Source organism: Lacerta agilis, chromosome 5, assembly GCF_009819535.1.
Source record: "Lacerta agilis isolate rLacAgi1 chromosome 5, rLacAgi1.pri, whole genome shotgun sequence".
Classification (NCBI taxonomy): Eukaryota; Metazoa; Chordata; class Lepidosauria; order Squamata; family Lacertidae; genus Lacerta; species Lacerta agilis.
The window spans coordinates 53,380,659-53,405,043 of NC_046316.1; the positions used below are offsets into that span (position 1 = coordinate 53,380,659).

A 24,385-nucleotide genomic window follows, 5' to 3' on the forward strand; every position below is an offset into this window, starting at 1 on the left:
CCTCCTCCTCCTCCTCCTCCTCCTCCTCTTCTTCTCTTTCTCCTTCTTCTGGGCATGGCACTGCTTTGGCATGGTATAGCGGAGGTGGGCAAAGCCAGCGAGCTGATGCCGGGAGGCGCCACGTCCAGCCTCCGCCTCTTCCCTGGTGCCGTCCAGAACCTGGCGCCCTGTGCCACTTCCCTCTATGGGCAAGATGCCCCTGTGTGAAGGCTAGAAAGAGACCTCTCAGGATTGACCTTAGAATTCATAGTCCACCTTCACAATAGAAAACATGCTTATGCAAAAGCATGTTAGTCAGTGGGTGGCCTGGGAATACCTGAGGCTGCAGAATTGCTACAGTCCCTTGGATGGGAAACCAGTAGAAGCTGTTCGTAAGAACTGGATATATAAGCATAATCAATATTTCAAATGAAAAACAGTTTCAGATGTCATCACACTCACAGTAAAACAGTTTTAATGGGAACTTGAGATGCTGCAGATACTGGATCAATGATGACAAAAGGCCAGCAGTGATGACAAAAGGCATTGAGGTCTAGTTAGGATGCCCATAATCAACATGGAAGAAAATTAGAGTTTAGTTTTTGAGCAAAGGTCCCTATACTTACAAGGTGCAGCTTCTCCCCCCTTGCCCCCCCTTTGGTGTCCTCTGCTCTGGGCTGTTATTGGTGTGCAAAGATCACACACACACACACACACACACACACACACACACACACACACGGTAAATGGTTGATGGAAGGACACTTAGTGAGAGGCAGGGAAGGGAAGACTTCCTCAGGTGAAAGACTGGGAGAAGAAAGGAAAGCTCCCAGGTGAGAGGTGAGAGGATCCACCACTTCCTGGGTGAGACAAGGATTAAGAATTACCCTTGAGAGAGGACTCTGCATTTTCTTTTCTCTTTCTCAGTCTTTCTCTGTTTTTGTTTTTGTTTTCCTTAGTTTCTTCTATCTTGCTGTATTATGAAAAAGCTTTAATAAAATATTATTATTTTTTAAAAAGAAACCTAGTAAATTGGTTTGGGCCAGTTAGGAATACTCCCAATTTAAGCAAGGTGAACTCGTACTCAAAATATATACTGCCCAATTTGCAGTTTTATCCATTAATTTATAATGTTGATCCAGGGAATAGCCATTCAGTAATTTTTGACCCAGCCAAAGGAATGACTACCGCATAGGCAACATTGAGAGCTGTGCAGTTTTGGACAGCTTGATTTACAACTTGAAACTTATTAGGGATTTATTTTAAGCAGCTAGCTAGAACCTTTGTTTAATTTGTTTTTGTGGTTAATGGCATGATCCTAGTCAAGCTTATCCTAATGTAAGGCTCATGGAGTTGATTAGGACTGACTCCCATGTAAGCTCAAGGTTTCAACCCTAAACACACTCCCAGGGGAGTAAGCGCCATTAAAGACAATGGGACTTCTGAGTCAACATGCGTAGGAATGAGCTGTTAAGTCTGTAAAAACACCTCAAACCTGACATCTTTTTGGTAGTTAGTTATGTTTGTTTCTTTAAATGTTGCTTTAAGATTTTGGGACCCCCACAATATCCCTTTGTCAATAATCATGTATATATATATTCATTTTCTTTGTAATAATCCATTTAAAATTTCAAACTATTGCATTATAAAAATTCTGTTTGGCTTATTTTGAAATGCATTGGGTTTGAGAAATGTGACATTCTGCTAACAAAATTCACCCTCTCTATGAAGAGGAGAGGAAACACCAAGTAGCAGGTCATGCCTCCCTTATCTTCCAGTATGCTTCTGAATACCAGTTGCTAGAAACCACAGGCGGTGGGTGGAGGAGGAATGCTGATGCCTTCAGGCATCTGACCAGCCACTGTGAGACTGGGATGTTGTACTAGATGGGTCATTGTCCTGATCCAGCAGGCTTTTCTTATGTTCTTATGGCAACCTCAGGATCTGTGGGAACTGCCTTATCTGACAAGGAACTCCCAGGGGAGCTTGCAATGCTAATAGGGGATTGGTTCTTAACAGTACCTATCTTTTCAATATGTATACTGTCTAGACTCTAGAGATTATTTTAAAAAGCGTGCTGCCTATTGGGCTTCCTTGCAGGTCTACATCCTCCTTAAGCAACAGTTCAGAGCCATATCAAACAGAGCGTCACTATTTCAAATAATTACTATGTGTTCTCCACCCATGCTTTCAATTGAATTGCCAGCACAACAAGAAGCTTCACAATATCTTTTCCTTTCTGGCCCAGTGAAGAACATTATCAACCTGGTGCACAAACAAGTTAAGTTAGAAGACATGGGTTGATCCCTCTACATATCCCTCTTGACGTCAGTAGTGGGACTAAGGCTACAAACCTTCACATTCTTACTAGGGAATAAGCCCCAGTGTATGCAGCAAGACTTTCCACCAGTTAAGCATGTAGTAGGGTCTGTCTGCACTTCATTTTAAGCTCCAAGTGCTCTGATTTAATTGAGCTGAAGATCAGGCTCTGTATCTTTTAAATCTCTGTGTTAAATGTTGATCCATGGAAATGTTTAAAGGCTTTCCTCCCCTTCCCAAGTTGCTGCATATATTGGATATTTGAAAATCATTTTTGGAGGCCCTTGAAAGTGATCAACTTCCACACTCTGTCCTGATTCACATTTTGGTTTACATTTGCATTTTTCTGTTCTCATCTTTCAGATGTTGGACAGCACAATAGTGAGCCTTCAGTTCAGCTGCCTCGTCCCCGGTAACTGGAGTGCCCAAGAAACCTCTGTGGTCTTGCTTTTTAAACAGCCTGTGTTTCTTTCCCCAGATTTGACCACTGCAAGACGTTTTAGCAGCCATGCCCAGAACTACACCACCCTCCTGCTAGAGGATGAGAAGGGAATTCTTTATGTTGGGGCCAGGGGGGCCATATTCTCCTTAAATTCCAGCAACGTTTCTGATGGCTCCCATCGGACAGTAAGTGCAGCTTTATCCCACTGGCATGTTCACAGTTAATTCCCTTTGCAAATTTTGGTTTCTAAACCCATTCTGAGCTTCGTTTGTTCCTGTGCCCTTATTTTTTATGCAAAATGGGAAGGGAGCTCTTGAGCCAGGTAAAAATGAAAACAGCAGCCACCCTCTACTGAAAACCACTTGCTTTTGGGTCTCCTCCTCTCTCCCTTTCTCCCTGCTGCTTCCTTATGGTATTTGTAACAGCCAGGTTCTCATTTCAGTCATGGACCTTTAAAAGCAAATAGGCTACAAAAATCTGCAGCGCTCCCCCGCTTTGCACTTAAATAAATCCACTTATTCTGGGGGAAGGCGAAGTGTGAACTTTGAAGAGCTCTTGTGAGTTTCACAGGGCTTGCTTCTTAATGTCACGCTCCACCACTATTTCCTGGGCTGGGATGCTCCAGTGAATAATGATCCTGCTTTGTGTTTAACTTTGTAGATTGATTGGGAAGCCTCTCCTGAGAAGCGGGGAGACTGCCTGAAAAAGGGCAGAAACAACAAGGTATGTGCTCCACAAGTCTCTGCCTTTTTTTCTCTCTGCCTGCGCTTCTGACCTGTTTGTGCCTGTAGCTGATGAATAGGCCATTGTCAGGACTCTTGTGCAAATGACATCCTCCCTTCCTCTTTTGCAGACAGAGTGTTACAACCATGTCAAGCTTTTGCAACGGCTGAACACAACCCACCTGTATGCCTGTGGCACATATGCCTTCCACCCGCTCTGCACATACATTGTGAGTAAAAGAAGCAAAATAATCTATTCCACTGCCTTGTTGGGAGTCCCTCTTTGCACTGAAACTGACTGTCGGGCAGATGTCAGCCATGCCCTTTGGCTCCAGAAGCTGTGCAATATTATTAGCCAGTCAGATACCAACTGAAAATCACTCAGATTAACTTTTCTGCACGTGGAACTGGTTGTAGATGAACTCTATAGGCAGGTATCCAGGACAATAAACCAATCCCAAATCCTGGCTCCTGTGTCAGTAATTCCTGCCAAGGAACGGAAAGGTCATGGAGACCAGAACTAAGTTTTACTGCCTGCCAGAAGGAGGGAGGTCTGTGGGGAGGCTCTCCCTTCCTAGTGTTTTGTTCTCCCAGGCTGGCTGTTGATTTCTGGGAAGCCTAAGAACCTGGACTGATGCTTTAACCCTTGCCCATGGGTTTGCTAACATACTGTCTGCATAAAGAACTAAAGGATAAGGCCAAACCTAACGTTAGGCAATGAGACAACCATCTCAGGTGGCCTGGTGTGGGGCCACTGATAATTTATTTATTAATTAAATTTCTATATTAGTTTTTAATATATAATCATACAAATTTCTATGACAACAGCCCCTTCCCCCTGTTCCCCTCTGCTGGAGGACAGAACTGAGTGTGCCCTGTGCCAGTCTGGAAATAAGATTCAACTGTCATTCGACTCGGCTTCTCTACATGGGAAGGGGGTGGCGGTGACAACTTGTCTTTCGTCATAGGCAGACCCTGAGAAGCATAAGCATGCCTTTCTTTCATTCCTTTAAATTCACATTCAATGTGTTAACTTTGGGACGCTTTCCCGCTGTTTGGCATAGTGGATAGAATATTGGACTGGAACCTGGGAAATCAGGGGTGGAATTCTGCATTGCACTCTTCCACTTGTTCCATCTGTGCAACCATTGCTAATGACAATTGCCCTGCCCCCCACGTGCTGCTATAGGGGTTATTTTGACCCAGAGTCAATTGGGGGCACATGGAGGGAGGTGGGGGAGAAAGCCCTGTTGTGCAAGCAGAAGTCCTTGTGCAGGGTTTCCACTTACAGTGCTGGTTTGGTGACTCCTGCCCCAGGGTTAAAATCCCTACTCAGCCATGTGGTTCATGAATGATCTTGGGAAGTCACTCTTTCTCAGATGGCCTACCTCGTGGCATTGTTGTGAGGGGTTAAACGTCACCCTGGGCTCCTTGTATACACCATCCTGAGCTCCTTGGTGGGAGGGTAAGAATACACACTTGCACTAGATACACATGCATACTAGAGATATAATAGAAAATCATCATCAGTGTAAGCTAGCTGCTGGATACACAAAGGAGCTTTGATAAACAAGCCATTTAAAGAGCTTTTCAGGCAATTTGGGGTGATTATGGAGGTGTTATTATGAAGCTGTTTCTCAGTTAGCAGAACCCATCTTTCCTGAAGCATTTGTTTTTGCTGCAAGGTAATGGTTCTTTAGGGACACTGGTGGTGCTGTGGTCTAAACCACTGAGCCTTGGGTTTGCCGATCAAAAGGTCGGCGGTTCAAATCCCCGTGACGGGGTGAGCTCCCGTTGCTTGGTCCCAGCTCCTGCCAACCTAGCAGTTCGAAAGCACGCCAAAAGTGCAAGTAGATAAATAGGTACCGCTCTGGCGGGAAGATAAACGGCGTTTCCGTGCGCTGTGCTGGTGTCAGTGTTTCATTGCGCCAGAAGTGGCTTAGTCATGCTGGCCTCATGACCCGGAAAAACTGTCTGCAGACAAACCCCGACCTCAGCCTGTAAAGCGAGATGAGCGCTGCAACCCCAGAGTCATTCGTGACTGGACTTAACTGTGAGGGTCCTTTACCTTTTTAAATGGTTCTTTATATACGTTCAGACCCAAATGTACACACAGCTTTGGAGCTGTATGATGGACTCCCTCCTCCTGCCTCCCTTTTTTTGGATTTGGGGCAAGATGGGACCTTAGTAAAAAGTGTCTGCAGTTTGTTAATTTGTGTACAAGCATTTGCCTCTCGTTTTTTTTATTATGAAGACAGACATTAATAAAAGGAAAGCAATAAAAAAGAACAGAGGGGCAAACTGTACCCTTTCGGTGATGGCAATGCCTCCTACCTGAGGCACATCACCCTACTAGTGATATATGTGGAGAGAACCTTGTCAGTTTAGGCAACTCACTAGAACACTTTATTCTGATGATTGAGGACTTTAAACTCACACCTCTGTTCTGCTGCCAATACTGCAAGTGACTTATTTGAACTTTCCTCTACCACCCAGTAGTGTTTCTTGCATCATGCTTAAAGCAGCAGAGTAAAAAAGCTAAGGCTTACTATTTTGTTCCAAAACTAATAGTTGGAGCCAACCTGGTGCAATTTCACTTTCCAGGGCTGGACCACCAATAGGAGAATGTCCAGGTTTGGCTTTGCCAATGATTGTTTTTCACCCAAAGTTTGTTTTTTATTTAATTATTGATTCGCGTGCCACACTTAACAATGCAATCCTTTGTAAGTTTACTCAGAACAAAGTCTCATACAGATCAATGCAGCTCACTCCTAAGTAAATTTATTTAAGGATGCAACCTTAGAATTCCAATAATGCAGCAGGTAGCTATTATTGTGATGTTTTGAGTGTTAGGGTCAAAGATCAGAAAGCAGGTATGTAGTCTTATGTCACTGACACCAACACATTATATTTTAGATGCACGTACTACATGCATGGGATAACCAAGTTTTCATAAAGTCTTTCCCGTGTTTTAAATGTACTCAGATCATGGAAGAGCTGAGATCCAGGTAGCTTCAATGTGAATTTTCCAGTTAAGTTGCTGGATGTGGTTGGCAAATTTGTCAAATGATAATTGAACATCTCTCTGGAAAATAAAGTGTTAGAGTGGCCATATTTTCAGGAAGAGAGATTATAAAACCAATGGCTTTGGGGACAAAGTAATCCCATTTAGGACAAAAGCTCTTCCTATGTTTGCACCAACTATTGGTCATGCTGGACAAAGAACATTGTGATTGATTCTGTAGTCTAATTTGGCCGTTCTGCAGAGAGCATTCCACCTTTAGATTGATCTCATTGGCTAGAGAACCTCAGCATGTTTATGCAGGATGTCAAAGTCCCACCAGCCCTCATTCTTTGAAACATGTTGCTCCCCAGAGTCCCAGCAGTCATAGAAACAAGGAGGTAGCATCTTTCATTGAACTAATCATCTATACTGGCTAACAAAGATGCTGTTCCCCCTCCCCCCTCAATTTGCAGCCTCTAGATACCTGCCACCTGTTCAAACAGTCATTTAGATGGATCATCTTCTATTTTAATAACATTTTCTATAATCCAGAGCTTGCCCTGGACAGTCTCATCTATCTTGTGCTCATTTTTGTGCCTTGCCACATTTCTGCATGCCATTTTTAGCTTCACTGCCCGTTTGCCTCTCTTCTTGCATTTCTGTGGAAAATACACTTGGGTTAGAACCAGTACAATGGTGCTACCCCAGCCTCAGCTTCAACTGTGATACATGTGTGACCTTTGAATAGATTCTTCAAAGTAGCTGGGCTTTGTGAAGCTTGTCCCAGAAATCTCCTTTCCAAGGCAAGCCGGGCAGCCAAGGACCTTCGAAAGAGAACACATTGATAGCATTGGCCTCATCTCTGCCTAACCAAAGGCTTAAATCCATCCGTTGGGGTTGAAAATCTGCTCTGGCCAAGACATTTTCCACACAAGCTGCTTCCTTTTTATATCCATTATCTCTGAATCACACCCCAAGCCTACCTGATATGATTGGGTCATAAGAGGCTCCTGAAGGATAGCTACTTTCACAGACTTTGCAGTTTAGCAGCCCCTTCATCTACCTCTTCTTTCTTGTTCTTTGCTTTGCCAGTAGAGTTGTTCACTTTTTAAAAAAGCCATCAGTACCATACGTAACTGATGGTTTAATAATTTCCCCTGCCAACCCCCCCCCCCCCGCGAGCATGAGTTTTCTTTATAATACCTGTTCTCAAAACTGTTAAAGAATTCCCTGCATTCCTGCTCTTTTCTTTACAAACAAACCCTCCACAAGTGCCTGGTGCTCTCATCTGAGCACCCTCCAATGCATTAGTCTCCTGCTGGAAATAAGTTGCTTGGAAAAGAGCCCAGTGTTTTTGACTGATCTATGGATTCTCTGAACAGAAAGAAAAGGTGCCATTTGTTAGCCAGCAGCAGGTTCTGCTACTCTCTGCTGTTGGAATGCTACGATCAACTACAACCCTCTTTATCTTTTGTTGTCTACCTTGCTTTTCAAAAAATATCGAATGGTGACTAACAGAAAAGCAAAAATAAAATAAAGATTAACTCTAACAAGAAAATAGGTATCGGCAACGTAAGAGAAAACCGAAACAGCAGCACAATGTAAAGCCAGTGGGAAGACCAAAAAGAAAGAAAACCCAGTAAAAACATTAGATTCAGACCAATGCTAAAAGACGCCAAAACCTGGAGGTCTTCATGGACTGGTGAAAGGCAAGAAGTTCTATGTGCTCACCTGCCTTATCTTGGGCCAGCACTAAGCTGAGGCTCAGAGTTCAGCATCTATATATTGGGATCCATGTTTGTACAAACTGCGCTCCCAGGTTAGTTTGCACTCTGAACTGCACACCACACCCAGAACCAAGAATTATGGTTTGATCAGAATGCTATCCAAGAAATGGGCCTGCTTCTTTTAGCTAAAAGTTCAGATCCAACTGACTGTAGCTCCTGAATCACTAAAACATGAAATAAGAAGATTTGGACCTGATCCATGGCTTGTTTTGTACAACAGAGGGCTACCCTACAGAAAATTAGAACAGGATCTCCTCCAAAGACTGGTGAAGTTGAGCAGGTTTAGGTGGGAGGCGGCAGTGCTTAAGTTATCTTGGTCCCATCTGTTTGGTCAAAACCAGCGCCTTGAATTGCACCTGGGAGCCAGTTGGCAATGCAGTAATTGGAGTTGTCTGACATGCACACTTAACTTGCTCCATTGGTCACATAGATATCAAGACTTTAAATTTGAACAGGCTTCTTGTTTGATGCTTGGTATTTGGGTTCCTTTTCTAATCAGAGGGAGTTACTGAAGTTATTTTAGGAAAGTTAGGAAAGGCAGAGATCAGTAAAAACATTTCCATGAAGTTGGAATAAAGCTATGATGCATTCCCATAAATGTTTGCGTTTCAGTGTAAGCACACTTCCTTCACTGACACCAGCTTAAATGGGGTGGGGTGGGGGGAGGAATCAAACATGAAAGAAGCACACATAAAACAAAGGATTGTTTATATTCTCAGTGGAGAATTGGGTGGTTTAATTGCCCAAAATAGAAACTGAAGTAACTGGACACAGTTTATCACCACCCCAATGCTTTGTATTAAGATAAGTGTGTATTTGTGGCAAGCCACTTTGGACACAGCTCGCTGTGGGAAGGTGGCATAAAAATAAATATTTCACCAAATATCCAGATTCTGTTGCGTACATTGTGATGTACTCATGCAGGTTTCTAAATCAGTGTGATGCAGAGCACAGCGTTAAGTTTTGGAAGTGGCAGGTGTCAGTTTTAGATCTGTGCTAAGCCTTGAACTTCTATGCCCAGTGGGTGATCTCAAGAGATTGTTGGGAAGATAATGATATAAAAATGGCAACAAGTTGTAATGCCCAGAGCATGAGTTACGAGCTGGCAGTCCCTGATTCACATCTCAGCTCATCCTTGAGTTTGTTGGCTCATCTGAGCTAAGCTGTTGTTCTCTGAACCTTGACCTCTCGCCTGAACATTGGGCATAATACCACCAACCTATATGACAAGCTGCTGAAGATTACTGCGGAATCGTCAACTAAGTGCTGAGGAAAAAGACAACCGTGCTTTTAAATGTACGGTGTGGATGTGGCCTAGACCTAGCAATCAGCGCTACTGGAACTTTAACTCAGTGGGAGGACTCTTGGGGAATGAGGGTTGTGAAGGAATGAGAGTCTTTGCCACAAAAAGCATCCCATTGTTACCTTTGGAGAGCAGGATCTAACGGGCCCTGAAGACCTGTATCTTCTCTCCCCTCTGAAAGAACTGTCATACTTGTTTGTTTCCAAGCGGAGGCCTTTGGTCTTCAGGATCATCAGAGGGATTGATTATTTAAATGGATGCAAGCAAACCCTGTGATTCCCCTGCCCAGAGGTTAATCTGTTTCTTGTCTTTGTGTTCTGCAGGATACCAACAAGTTCACACTGCCCTCTCACTTTGAGGAAGGAAAGGAAAAATGCCCTTACGACCCTGCCCGGGGCTACACAGGTCTCATTGTGGGTATGTATGTGCTTTCTCCTCCATATAACAGTTCTGCTTGGAATCCAGCTGGAGTGGGAAGAGCAGGCAGTGCCTCCATGCCGTGGGTGTGTGGTGCTCCAGAGGAAGGCCATGCTCGCTCGTCATCCATCACCTGAGGGCGCACTGCATCTCCATCTCTCCCATCCCTTCCAGCACTTAGGTTTCCTCGCTCTTTTTGATGTCAGAGCAGCTGTAATCTCTCTGCCTGTGTAGCACCTCGGCCTCGCTAGCCACATGGTGCGGCTGCTTCTCTTCCACTCTACATGTGGCTGGAGTCATAAACCAACCAGGTGCTGCTGCATGATAAAATGACAGGGAGGTTATGGGTAGGTGATGCTCTGGTTATTCCTCGAATGCTCTCTTGGTGCCTAGCTCTGTAAGGGAGTTATTATGCACAGGCACACACAATGGCCAAAGTCAATAAATCTCGGGAGCGGGTGTGTGGTTGTTATCAAGGGTGTGCTCTTCCTGCTTAGAGCAGGTGCAGAAGGGTTAGCTTAACAAGGAAAGAAGCCTTTCTGGCCAAGCTTTGTTAGAGGGATATTGATCAGACACATCCGTGAGCAAAACCATTCAGAAAACTGGCCTTTCCTTACTACTTTTGCTGCATTGTCTCGCAGATGGCAGTTTATATACGGCAACACGCTACGAATTCCGTAGTCTGCCAGACATCCGACGCAACAGGCACCAGCGGATTCTGAAGACTGAAGAATCCCCCTTGCATTGGTTGAATGGTAAGCCCCATTCATCCCAGAGCAGTAGCTCTGGGAACTCTTGTCTCTTCCCACACTGGAGGTGGGGGGAGTCTTGTGTTTGTAAGGCCCTAGGTAGTGGAGGTACTCTTCCCAACTCTGAAGCCAGAGCGTGTCCTGTTCCACTGCAGAAAGGAGCCTAACTGACTCCTGGACAGATCTGAACCCAGTTTGTTCCTGGTTCCCCTCTCTGTTGCCTATCCCATAGCCATGACACCCAGGCTTGAGATCATTTAGAGTTGCTGCGTGAACACCATCTAGTGCCTCCTTTGGTAGCTCTCCTCTAAATATTGTGCCAACCCTTTCCCTCTCTCCTTGATGTTTTCAGATGCTGAGTTTGTGGCCTCTGTGCTGGTCAGGGAGAGTGTACGCAACCCTGTGGGCGATGATGACAAGATCTACTACTTCTTCACCGAGAGAGCAGGAGAGCAGAGCACTTCTGTATTTGACAAGGCACAAGTGCCCAGAGTAGCCAGGGTGGCTCGAGTGTGCAAGGTAAAGAGATTGGTGTGTTGGAAAAAGCTTGAGTGTGCTGAAGGGCATCAGGAGGATTAATTCAGAATTTTATCTAGGAGTGCTTGGTGGTAGTGGAGAGATTCTTTCTCCTCATTTAAAACTGCCCCTCTAAGCCATACAGTTACAGAGTCATTAATTTAAAAGGGAGCTTGGAATCAAGTGAGATGTGTCATGGAAGATCTCTTGCAGGACATCCTGATATCTTGGTTTAAAAGGAATTGTGGGGGTAAGCTTTGCATCAAGGATGTAGTCCTAGGCAAGGGTTTTTTCCAGCTGTTTCTCCCTGTTCTATTTTGACAGCTTTATCCCTTGCAAAAGTATATGTTGGTGCCCCCCGCCTCTTCTTCTTCTTCTTCTTCTTCTTCTTCTTCTTCTTCTTCTTCTTCTTCTTCTCCCCCATGGCCTGGCAGTATAGAAATCAATTTTTTTTTAAAAATAACAGCTCAGAAAGGTCAAACAAAAACATTACTCTTGAAGTGGTGTTTATACACTGGACCTTTGGGGACACATGGCTGACTTTCTACATTCAAAGAAAAAGAACTAGGCTATGCAGATAAGTATCATCAAGCAACACTAGAAAAATTCCATGTGCTTGGTTGCCCAAGTGCCCAAACATTGGATGATGGCACCTGAAAATCTCGAGCATAGAGCCAACCTTGCATGGCACAGACTACCGTACTTCAAATGTTAAATATTTAACAGTCTGAATTACACACACAAACCCATCTCTGACATTATGTACAAAGAGGCTTAGACAACTCATATATATGAATCAGTCACCCCAAGAAAGGCTATAGGGAGAGGTAGTAACTCATCCCAGTTATGAATGAATGAATGAACGAAGACCCAAAGGCCCTTTTTCCTGGTAGAGTGACCAGATGGCTCCTGCAACTTTAATAGTTGTGCGCAAGAGAAAAATTCAGCAGATGCCGCTTGCATTTTCACCTGAATGCTTCATGTACTGGCAGGTGATGCACAGGCCTGGTGTGTATCTTCAGTTAAAACTAGAGTTGAGTATTTGACTGAAGGGAGCAGGGCCACTTCTTAAGCAAGATCCTGATGGGGTGCAGGTTGTGATGGGGCGCAGTGCACAGAGCAGCCTGAGAGGTGCAGGCCGAAGTGCAGTTTGGTCAGCCATGCAGCCCAGTATGCAGCTGTAGAGGCTTGAGCCTCAGCTTTAGCCCTGCAAGGACCTGGTGCTTTGCTGCTTCAGCCACCTGTATATTCCCTTTGCATGCTGCCAAGCCCTTTCTTGCTCAAGTTCTAGATTGCAAAGCCTTATTCACAAGTTTTATCTGTGGCAAATATAACCATGATTATCCCTGTTAGCCTATTACTGTTCTATCCTGATTACCCTGTTGCGTCTCTTGAGATGGGTAGTGTCCATGGCTAAAACCCCTTTACAGCCCCTTTGTGTAGTTCACTGCTGTAGCAAAATCAGCTACTTGTTCTCAGGTGCCATAAAGCATCCAAAATAAAAGGAAGAGGCAGTGTTGTATAGAGGGCTGAGTTTGGACCAGGGAGATTTGCAGTATGATCCTAACTAGGGTTGCCATATGTCCTCTTTTTCCAGGACACGTCCTCTTTTTCATGGGCAGAGTGGTCATAGTTCATAGATCCATAGTTAAAAGTAGAAGTTGGCAAATGTGTCCTTTTTCCCCTCTTCAAAATACGGCAACCCCAACATGTTTACGCAGAAATAAGCCTCACCAAGTTCAGTGGGACTTGGGAGGAAACACATGTGTTTGGATAGAAAACCTAGGTTTCCTGCTCAGCCAGAAAACTCTAGAGTCCCTAACTCTGGACCTGGCCTGTCTCACAGGGCTATTGCAAGGATAATGTCAAATGGTCCCTTGGGCACTCCTTGAGAAGAGCTGTAGCTCCAGGGGGGGGGGGGGGCTAGCTAGATTTTTTTGTCCTGGTTGAAGCCTCCAGAGGGGCACCATTGAGGATCTCAGCCTGTGTGTGTGTGTGTGTGTGTGTGTGTGTGTGTGTGTGTGTGTGTGTGTACAGTGGTACCTCGGGTTAAGAACTTAATTCGTTCTGGAGGTCCGTTCTTAACCTGAAACTGTTCTTAACCTGAAGCACCACTTTAGCTAATGGGACCTCCCGCTGCCGCTGCGCCGCCAGAGTACGATTTCTGTTCTTATCCTGAAGCAAAGTTCATAACTTGAAGCGTTATTTCTGGGTTAGCGGAGTCTGTAACCTGAAGCGCATGTAACCTGAAGCGTTTGAAACCCGAGGTACCACTGTACACGCAAATGCACATGGGGAGTGCCAAACTGGGTCTTAAACCCGGGTGAAATAAAGCCTACTTTTCCCCTTGCCTTGAGGGTGGTGGCAGGCTGGGGGGAGGATGCAAATGTGATAAATGAAAAGGGCTAACCAAACCAACTGCAGTATACTGCAAGGACGAGCACTGAATCTCTTCTGCCTGTGATGCCAGAGCACAAATAGCTTAGATGGAGGTGATACAGGCTTCTGTCTGTGATCATGGCAAGGTGCCCTTGGCCCCAGAATGAGCCCTTTCACTCCAGTGACTGCGGCAGTTAGCACTGGATTTGGTGCTCACGAGGTTTTTGAGAGGGAGGCTTGTCAAAGCAGAAGTCCTTCTACTGGGTCTCCTCTGGGTGCTGCCAGCTCTGCTCAGGCCGTTGCAGTGAAGCCCACGTTCCCAAAGAGGCTATGCTGCCCACCCCCAACCTCTTACAAATGCAAGCCTCAGTGGCTTGAGAGCCAGAGTATTCCAAGTTCATCTAAGTGAGGGCAGGGCAGAGCCAACAAGGCTGCATGGGACCCATCTTTCAGCTGTTCTGACAGATGGTTCTGGGCCCCGGGAGCATCCAGGACTCTGCTTGTGGCTCTGAATTTATGCATCAGTCACCTTGGCTGGTTATACCTCAGTCCTTGTAACCAGGGCAGCAGCAGCAGCAGCAAATTGGAGCAGGCAGGGAGAGAGAGAGAGGAATGGGAGAGTGAGCTTGGCCACGAGAGATTTAAGGAGCTTGAGATGTGTGCCTGATCACAAGGTTAAGAGGCTATTTGATTACTGCACATAAGTATGTTCCCAGGGAGAAAGCGCTGGGAGGGAGGCAGAAACAAGAGTCGGCAGCAGGATGTTAAAGCTATGTACAATCAAATTGGAAACCAGGTTCTTACGAACAGAAACAAAGCAACAAGGGAGATTAGCACCAACCATTTGTGAAAGGGATGTGCGCCATTACACCCAGAGCCCTGTGTCTTTGGCATCAGGTGTTGCTTGTTTTCTCCAGGGCCTGAGGCTTCAGTTACATCTTGCAGTGAGAACTGTCTTATCCGGAACACACAAGCTCACAATTGGCATTGTGCTCTGATCTCTGGGTTTTGTCACTACGGGGGGGGGGGGGGGAGGGGTAATCAAGCCTCTCTCAAGCCTCCTCCAAACACTGGTCTTGCTGTGTTTGACTCACAGGGAGGCAGAAACACTTGCTTTCAGAAAGATCAGCCCAGATTATAGCATTGAGAGCTGTTCAGGGGGCTCGTTTTACAGTAATTTTGAAAAAGTATTGAGCCTTTCCTAGAGTGAACTAAGTTGTTAATCCTGGTCTGTTAATAGGCAGTTGTTTTCAGACGCCATGTAGTTTCCCAAATGTTGTGCATTTAAATTATTTTGATTTAAATGTTTAGAGGCTGCTGATCTGTTTCAGTAAAGCTCCAACTGAATATGAGTTGGGGCCATCCTAGAGGACCTTGGTCTCAGCTTGGACCACACCAACATTAATGCAGAGCGTTCTGTTCACTTATAGAATTCCCCTTGTTTATGGTCACAGTTTCCACAGGGGTAGACCTCTTGCAGCAAAACCAACAAAGAGCCTTGAGGCACATCAAAGAGAAACATATTTATTATGGCATAAGCTTTTGTGGACCTATAGTTCGCTTCATAAAATATATGAAGCGGAACATAGTCCATGAAAACTTGTGCCATAATAAAATAGTTGGTCTTCAAGGAACCACAAAGCTATTGATTGCTCATTTGTGCTTCCCTCCCCCACTGTCCTTGGGCTTTTCATGCATGGTGAAACTGTTCAAATGGGACCTTTCCACTGTATTGGAATCAGAGTTGGCCTTGTGCTGTGCTTTGCCTAACAGATATAAACTGAATTGGGACTTGGCTTTAGCCTCTGCCTCTCTTTCTTTTTCTGCATTCCAGAATGATATTGGTGGCAAGAAGATTCTCCAGAGGAAATGGACATCCTTCATGAAAGCAAGGTTGGCATGCTATGTTCCTTACTATGAGGTGCTGAAGGATGTTTTCAGTCTGGATGGTGGCGACTGGAGGAGCACCGTCTTCTATGCAACATTCACTTTATCAGCACAGTGGTAAGCCAAGCATGCTAACTGCGTGTTGCGTACTCAAGTAACTGTAACCGTTCCGAAAAGATACATGGAGTCCGTTTGAATTACACAAGTTCCATGTGCTGCCACCAGCAAAAAAGACAAACGAAATGCTAGGGATTATTAGGTAATGGTACAGAACACAGCACAGGATGTGTCACGGTACCCTTGAGTACCAAATGTGGTTCTCTGTCTCCTGCCTGCTGCATTGCAGAACTTGACTTGCAGTATGGTGCAGGACACAGACAAAGCAGGTAGGCTGTTCAGGCAAGGGAACCTGGCCTTGCATATTTCAGCATTCCAGGGAGCATCTGCACTCACTTGGGCAAATTGGTTCAGTCTCTGTATTCCAAGGCAACAGGTATGGATTCACCCCACCTCTGAAAGGTTTTCAGTGCCTGTTGTGGCACAATCCAGACATATGCCACACCGTTCAAAGGTTTATTAAAGACACCGAAAGAAAATAAACTTGCGCTGAATGGAAAGAATGCCATTGTCAGTTGGTCCTCAGAGTAAAGAGGCTTTCAGCTGCTTAGACTGTGCTGCCAGTACCACCTGCTATATTCTCAGATACTTTTGCCCTCTGCTTCGAGTGAGGCAGGAGGCTCGCCTCTCTGTTTCTAAGGCTGGCCTGCCTGTGCTTTTAAGCTGGACGGGGTCCACTGATGCTTTCATCCCACCTGAGCTCTAGTCAGTGGTGTGAAGGTGGATGGAGGCTTTCAGTTTGGTTGCCAGTAAAATCCTCCTTGCCCTTGTAAGTATTTTGGCACTTGTGACTGATTCAGTTTGCCTGAGTGTTTCTTGCTGAGGGCAAGAAACAGATGGGACACTCTGAGCACTTTGAGACAAAAGTCCTATGGGTGAGCATCCGTAGAATAGATTAATAATAGCTGCATATGCAGGAGATGGTGTGGGGTGGGAAGGGGAGTCAGCTTAGCATTCTGGAAGGGCTCACTTTGGCTTAATTGGGAGCAAGGGCCAAACTGTTCACCATATGGATTTTAACCACAGCAATAGCTGCTGTGCGACTTCACTGTTTGTGGACTGAGCCCAGTCTGAAGTCATAGCCAGCCTTTTGCATTTCCTGTTGGTTTTTAATGGTAGTATGAATTTTAACAAGTTGTCCTCGGCTAATTAGCAGCTTTGTGCTTGTAACATTTATCAAGGTGGAAGGTTCACACTGGCAGCAAGATGGCACCCACTGAGCTACCGTCCTCATGAGAGGGGAGCTGAACATCAGAGGCATTTATTAATGAGCACTGGCCGTTACATCTCAAAGGCTATTGAGAACGCACAGAGTATATTGCACGTGGCCTTTTCGGGGATGTCAGGGGAATGGTTAAAGAGACAGAACTGGGGCAGAAGTGGCAGCTGGTTGTTACTATTATGTGACGATGAAGGAAAACCAGGGGGCTTTGCAGGGCTGACAGTCTTCCCCACAGAATGACAGGAAATGAGGAAACCTCCAGGTTTGCACAGGAATACCCTGCTCGTGACAGAAAGTCATTTGACTCATTTGTCAGAGAAGCAAAAGCTACAACTTATTTGGAATCTATTCTCTTGATCTGGCTTTGCACTGAGAAGAATTCCAGGGAGCAGGGTGCGTAAAGGAGACCACTGCCAAATCCAGGGAGGAGTGCAAAACTAAGAACTCACCATACAGCACAAAGTCCAGCAGGAGAAGCAAGCATTTGCAAGCATCAGCATGAATTAGCACTACAGGGATAAAGGAGTCCAGTTGGAGAAGGCCCAAAATATTTTGGTATTTGAGAATGAAGATATAAATGGTATCACTGTGACAACAATTTGCTGTTATTGCCTGGGGCAGGTGGACTTCTCCTAATTAATGGTGAATCCAGACTGCCCAAGTCCAGTCTCTCTTGTGCAGAAAGGCCACGCAGGTGCAATCCAAAGATTGGCTGGAAGTTCATGGGGGGATAGCAGGAAGATGATGGCCAATAAGTGGTGGCAAGGACAGGTGTGAATTATTTGTTATTTATTTATTTCATAAAATGTATACATCACTAGATTGTTTAAAAAAAATAATACTCAAAGTGGTTTACAGAGAGAGTAAAACGACGCCAGGGATACAGCTGTAGAGAGAGTGTCTTGTTCAGATACAGAATCAGGCAGAATACCAGGACTGGCTCCAGGTTTTAAAGGCCAGAGTGCCAGCTGGCAGGCCCCAGCAGACCTACCCGGCAGTAGCTATGGGGTAGCAAGTACCAGGCAGCACCACTGCAATGCAGTGCTGAGCAGCTGGGCCCATAATGATTCAGAGCAGTACTGCATTGGGGGGCATTGTAGAAAATTTCAAATAGCAGTTCAGATCCAGCCTCCCAACAAAGGGGTGGGAGGCAGAAGCATAGCTGTGGAAAATTCTGCTGGCGCTCCAGCAGTTGCACAAGCCTTCTCAAGTGAGCCATTTCATCTTGGCGCAGGGACTGATTACTCTTCCAAGCTCCACCTAGCAGCAGAGAGTGAAAGGAATTAAAGGTGTTGCCCTGCCACTCAGACCTTTGCACAGTTTATGGCACCAGAGCTTCTCGGTGGGTTTTGGCAGCCTCAAGCAAAGGTTCTCAGAGAGAAGTGGAGTCTTGGGTAGCTGATGACAGCGCCTTGCATATCAGCTGGCCAGATGCACAGGAGGACAGAGCAACTGTGCTTTTAACTGTTGAGTAGAAGAGGGAAATTCAGGAGGTGTAGCTGCTGAAACTCCCTCTTCCATACAACCATTAAACTTACAGGAGCTCCATCCTCTTGTGCATCTGGACACTCCAGATCTATAGTGAGGTATATAAGAACTGTTTGTGCCAGCAGCTGCTCCTGCTCTTTAAAACTTGTTCAATTACTTTTAATATAAATGTGTAAAACATTTTAAAACTTTTACATATGCATGTTTCTCTATCTCCACTCCAGTCGCCTAGCACTCCAGTCGCCTAGCTCCACCCTGAATTGCTTCTTTTATTCTCCCTTACCAAAGGCTGCTAGTCTGGCTCCACCCACATTCTGCCAAAACATTAGATAGTTCCAGGTATAGTCCCTGTAAATGGGCAGTGCCTGGGCAGCCAACTGCTTGAGAAAAAGGTTGCTAGAATGCTGCCTTACTGGTAGAAACAACTGCTGCTAACTGCTAGACTTAAGAACCCTGTAGTCATGACCTTACTCTCCACAGCCAAGATAGATTTTGCAGCTGATCTTGTGGCCTTTTTGTTTTTTTAAGGCTACTGCCTGTGCCTAAAACAATAAATGTTTCCTGCAGAGAAGGGCAGGGGTGCTTCATTCATGGGCCAGATTTTATCCAATCTTAGGCTCCATCTAATCCGTTTATCTGGAACGGGAAAATAATTTTCCTGTAAGTGAAGTGGGCTGGTGACGATCCCCAGGATTTATCACATTCTCCTCTGACATGCAGTGTCATAGACTTTGTTGAGCCATCTGGGTTTAGTTCGTGAAACCTGTACCCTGTTGGTCAAACCAGATGATTTTCAGATTCCTTGCGGCCTTATAGTGCTACAAGGATTGTTTTATGTCGAGGGTGGGGAGCCTGTGGCTCTCCAGACTATAACTCCCATCATCTCTGCCCACTGGCCATGCTGCTTGGGGCTGATGGGAGTTAAAGAGTACAGCAATATCTGGAGCACCACAGGTTTCCCATGCCTGGTTTCTGTGGACCCAGAGGAATTAGCAAGAAGTGGAAGGCTCTGGTCCTGTGCTATGACCACGTCACCATGTCTTTCAGGAGGAGCATGGAGGTGTCTGCCATCTGCCGATACAACATCTCTGAAGTGCGGGCAGCCTTCGAAGGGACTTACATGGAGTATCAGGACTCCTCCCACAAGTGGTCCCAGTACACCGGGGAGGTGCCAGTGCCCCGGCCAGGATCAGTAAGTTGCTTACCCAACTTAATAGCCCTTAAATATCACTGATAATATTCTATTTAAGTCAGTTTGGAATAATGGCTTGCTTTTAGTTTTTGAACCTGAGTTTTGTTGGATTGGTGCTGGAGGTTTTAATCTGTGTCAGACTTTATGGCTGGATTTTATCTACTGCTGTGTTGGTTTTTCTGATTTATGGTTTAACTGTTCGTTTTAATTTTATCTATTTTTCAGGGTGCATGTCACCTAGAGAACAGTTTTTTATTAGGTGACTCATGCACAGAATAGCATAAATAAATAACATATTATTTTGCCTCTTGTCTCAGATAAAGGAGGCAGGAGGCACTCTCTTCCTCCCAAGGAACGCAAGAGTGCTCATAACTAAAACAGACAAGTAGAATCCCTAATATGCACAATTTCATACTGCGGGTGAAGGCTGGGGGCTCCCCTACCCAAAATAATCCATAGCAGCAGAAAAGTATAAGATGCTCCAATTAGGCTTTTCACAGGCATTCTAGGTTTGAGTGAATAGAGTATATTGCATGTAAGGTTGTGTTCAGTCTCTTACCTGCAGAGTGAAATACAACAAGCCTGTCAACTGGTGTATCAGAAGGGGCATTTGTTTGTATGCTTTAGCTGTTAGAGCAGGGGTGGAGAATCTGTGCTCCTCCAGCTGTTGTTGGACCCCAGCTTCCATCAGCCTCAGCTAGCATGGCCAAAGGTCAGGGATAATAGGAGCTGGAGACCAGAAGCATATTAAAGCTAGGCGTGCAAATATCGCCCATTTCTCCTCTGCAGTGTATCACCAATCGGGCTCGCAAGAATGGCTACAACACCTCCCAGGACCTGCCCAATGGTGTGCTGGATTTTGTCAAGCTCCATCCACTGATGTATGAAGAGGTGAACCCTGCGGATGGAGTCCCCCTATTGGTGAAGAAAAATGCTGTTTATACCCAAGTAGCTGTAGACAGAGTCCAAGCCCTGGATGGGCGAGTGTATGACATTCTCTTCTTGGGAACAGGTAGGTGTGTTTGCATTCCCCGGCCATATCTAAGTGTCTGTGTGTCCTCATCTGTTAGGACAGAACACAAATCTAGGGAGGTTACTCGTTGTTCTCACCCCTCTCAACCTTGTATAGGAATGTAGAGGAGACCAAGAGTGCAACCCTATTATGCTTTCTAAGTCTTCCAAACCTGTGTAGATGACTCTGTTTTTGTTTTAGGAGAAAGTTGGGGTTTCTGTATGCTGCAGAGCCTCTTTTTCTCTAAGTTGTTCCAGTGCCACTCAATTCTGATTGACAGCTACTATGCTGTGCTTAACACTACTAAGCTGCAAACAGACATACCTGTAAACAGGTATGGTTACTCCCCTCCCCCAGGTGAGCCTTGCTTTTTCTGGCTTTTGCTCTTCAAAGGACACAGAGAATCAAAGGTTGATTATCTCTTCTTCTTTGCCCCTTTTCCATCACTTAGGCAGGCTTTGTGGGTTTGTCTGTCTCAAACATAAAAGGTTATATTCCTCTAAGTTCTACTCCAAGTGATGCTTTTTTGATGACAAAACCCCAACATCAAATCAGTTCTGGAAAATTGCTCTGAGAAAGGGAGAGGTGGCTTCATGATTGCCAGTGAAGTTCCACTATGGAACTTTGGCAGTTGCAATTTTGTACCTGTTTAGAATTCAGTTTAACTCCTCTCAGAACTACAAATCCCATTATTCTGGGGAGAGGAAAAGAGCAGGAAAAGAAGTGGCAAAATTGTTATCCTGCAGCATAGACTGGCTCTAAATTGTTCAGGCATACTTCTGCTGATCTCAAGAATGAGACTGTGCAGGAAATTGCCTTTTTAATGTTTACTCCCTTTTAACAGGTAATGGCTGGATTCACAAGGCTGTGGTCATTGGTTCCATGGTCCACATCATCGAGGAGATCCAGGTCTTCAAAGCCCCCCAGCCTGTGGAGAACCTTGTCATCTCTAAAAAGCAGGTACGTGTGGCTTCGGACCCCACCAAAATGCTTTTGGTGAAGGCACACATGCACTGTAAAAAAGCAAAGCACAAACAAGGGTGCAATAAACAAATGTTGGGAACAGGCCTATGTCAGCTGGAGAACCAATCCAGGATAGTCTGGACTTCATTGCTTAACCTATGTCCTGCCACTTCTCTCTACCAAACTTGTAAGATAGTCACCTTTTCTGCACACTGCTATAACAGGAAAGAACTATCCATATTAGAAAACGCTCTGTCAAGGTGTGGTTCCCCTTTGCACCTTTCGCCTTGGAAGGAAAATAAAATCATAAGTTTGTGGGTGGTGTTTTTCTTATGTATTCTGACTCTGTGCTGTCTCTGCCAGTAGACAGCCCTCAATAAAACTGTGCCTCAAGGGCGTTTATTTGGCTTTGCCTGTAGCTAAGGTGGTTCCCACCCAGTGTCCAAAGGCCCTGTCATGCGCTGTCCTGCCTCGTTGGAGCCCTTTGCTCAGCAGTCTGGAACTTGTTCCTCCACATTCCTTGCAAAGCTGCCCAAGTTTAAAAGCTTTCCTTTCCAGCTCCCAGGAAGGACTGCCATTTTTTGTGACTTAACAGATTCAATTCTGTATGCATAATTTGCATGCCACCTTTTCACCGTCCAAAGCATGCTCAAGGCAGCTTACGGCATAAATTCAGCATCACAAAAGGAGTCATAAATAAATAAAACATCAAAAAATACACAACCAAACTGAACAATTTCCACATAAATCACAAGGTCTAAAATAAAGATACACAAAAACCAGCAGCAACAACCCCCCCCCCAACCAAAGCAACAAAACACCCCAGCCCAAGAGTCTGTTCAGCAGCCTCAGCTTCTGTAGCTGGAGTCAGTCTAGACCCCACCCTCACAGGCCAGGTGAGAAAAGGCTTGCAAGGCAGGGAGCAGGTCTTCCAGCCAAGATGCTTTGTGCCTCTATGATGACAGGTGGGGGGGGGATCACTAGATAAGAACTTCCATCCTAGCAAATGCTGCATCTGTTGAATTCTTCAGTTCCCGTCAGGCAAAACAGCAACAGCCCTATTTGCAGCTCAGTTCCTGTCTCAGTGTGACAGTGAAGGTTTATGCCTCCCTGGTAGAGCTGTCAGGGGAACTTGTGTGATGTACTGCAGGTGGGATGATATTTTAGTACTAAAATATGTGCTGTCATATGTGGTTCTGCAGGCTCCTCCGGATCTTGTTAAGACTACAATTCCCATCATCCTTGACCACTGACCGTGTGCTGGGGGTAATAGGAGTTGCAGTGCAGCTACTTATGGAGGGTACCACATGGGCTAACACCCTTCCTGCTTTCTTTTTGGGCTCTTTTTCTAGGGCTGCCACTTTTTGTTTTTTACTGGATCTGCCCCTGTTCCTTGCATTAACCATCAGCCAGACATGCAAATATTTAGTTGGTTGTGTTTTTCCTGGCTTGGAGATAAAAAGGGTGGGCAAGGCTTAGCCAGGCAAACGCCTGCATGTCATGCTGCTGTTAAAGGGAAATAATGTAGATGGGACTCAAGGAGGGACATTTCCTGGCCTTTGTTCTTTCTCTTTCATTTCAAGCACCTCCCTCTGAGTGGTCAGCAGGGAATGCAACTCTGCCCTCAGACTTTTTTTGATGTCAAGGTCGCTTTGGAGAGGCAGCAAATTTATGCACCAGGTGATGAACACGTACAGCAGCAGGGTAGCCTTGAGCTGGGAAGGATAAATGGCTGCAGGGTGACCCCAGTGACTTACTCTGGTTCCCTGCTTCCCTCTGCTGGTCAAGCACTGGTGCTGAAGCTACCTGTCACCAACACACGATATTGAGTGTATCAGCTATAGCTGAGCCCAGCTTTTATAAAAATCCTGGCTCCATTTTTGCAGTTCTGCCTTTTAAGTCATTCCAAGGTATGGTCTGAAAGCCACCACCTTGCTGAAGTGAGGCAGGTCTAGTCAGCACCTGGAAGAGTGGCTACCTAGGAACAATGTATTTGCCACCTTAGGTTCCATGGCAGAAGAAAGGCAAGATATGAATGTAAGAAAAATAATGCAGTGTTTTTCCATGTATAAGACGCCCCCTATTTTTGGGAACTCCAAATTAAGAAAACACCCCTCAGCACTACCAGTGTATAAGACGAGCCCCAATTTTAAACCTCATTTTTTGGTTAAATAAACCTAGTCTTATACACGGAAAAATACGGTAATTAACCTGGGCCTTGAAGCATTGCACCTTACATTGCCTTTCAACAGTTAATTGGATGTTTCAGTTCCCTGCCTTTGCATCTCTGCTGAGTGCATGTCCTCTCTTTTCTCTCTTTGCAGAGGAGTCTGTATGTGGGGGCTCAGAGTGGAATCCTGCAGTTACCATTTTCCTCCTGCAAACGCTATGTCTCCTGCTTTGATTGTATCCTTGCCCGGGACCCATACTGTGGCTGGGATGGGGAGACCTGCAGAGTAGTAGTCGAGATGCTGGACAGGTAATTGAAAACTGACTACAAAGACCTGGAAGTGTATATAACACTGTGCACGTGTTACTCGCATGTGGAATATACCGGTTGTTGTTGTTGTTCAGTCGTTCAGTCGTGTCCGACTCTTCGTGACCCCATGGACCAGAGCACGCCAGGCACGCCTATCCTTCACTGCCTCTCGCAGTTTGGCCAAACTCATGTTAGTAGCTTCGAGAATACTGTCCAACCATCTCATCCTCTGTCGTCCCCTTCTCCTTGTGCCCTCCATCTTTCCCAACATCAGGGTCTTTTCCAGGGAGTCTTCTCTTCTCATGAGGTGGCCAAAGTACTGGAGCCTCAACTTCAGGATCTGTCCTTCTAGTGAGCACTCAGGGCTGATTTCTTTGAGAATGGATAGGTTTGATAGGAATATACCGG

At 45.4% G+C, this 24,385-nt stretch overlaps 1 protein-coding gene across 1 annotated transcript in view; it reads left to right on the forward strand.

Moving 5' to 3' along the window:
- Positions 1-24,385, forward strand: part of SEMA4G (semaphorin 4G) — a 52,717-nt gene that overhangs the window by 24,522 nt on the left and 3,810 nt on the right. The window contains exons 2-12 of the mRNA XM_033149806.1: positions 2,777-2,925; positions 3,401-3,463; positions 3,594-3,692; positions 9,880-9,973; positions 10,615-10,728; positions 11,075-11,241; positions 15,452-15,621; positions 19,379-19,523; positions 20,313-20,535; positions 21,380-21,495; positions 23,823-23,977. Of these exons, the coding sequence (XP_033005697.1) occupies positions 2,777-2,925; positions 3,401-3,463; positions 3,594-3,692; positions 9,880-9,973; positions 10,615-10,728; positions 11,075-11,241; positions 15,452-15,621; positions 19,379-19,523; positions 20,313-20,535; positions 21,380-21,495; positions 23,823-23,977 (1,495 nt within the window). The remainder of the gene's footprint in view (positions 1-2,776; positions 2,926-3,400; positions 3,464-3,593; positions 3,693-9,879; positions 9,974-10,614; positions 10,729-11,074; positions 11,242-15,451; positions 15,622-19,378; positions 19,524-20,312; positions 20,536-21,379; positions 21,496-23,822; positions 23,978-24,385) is intronic.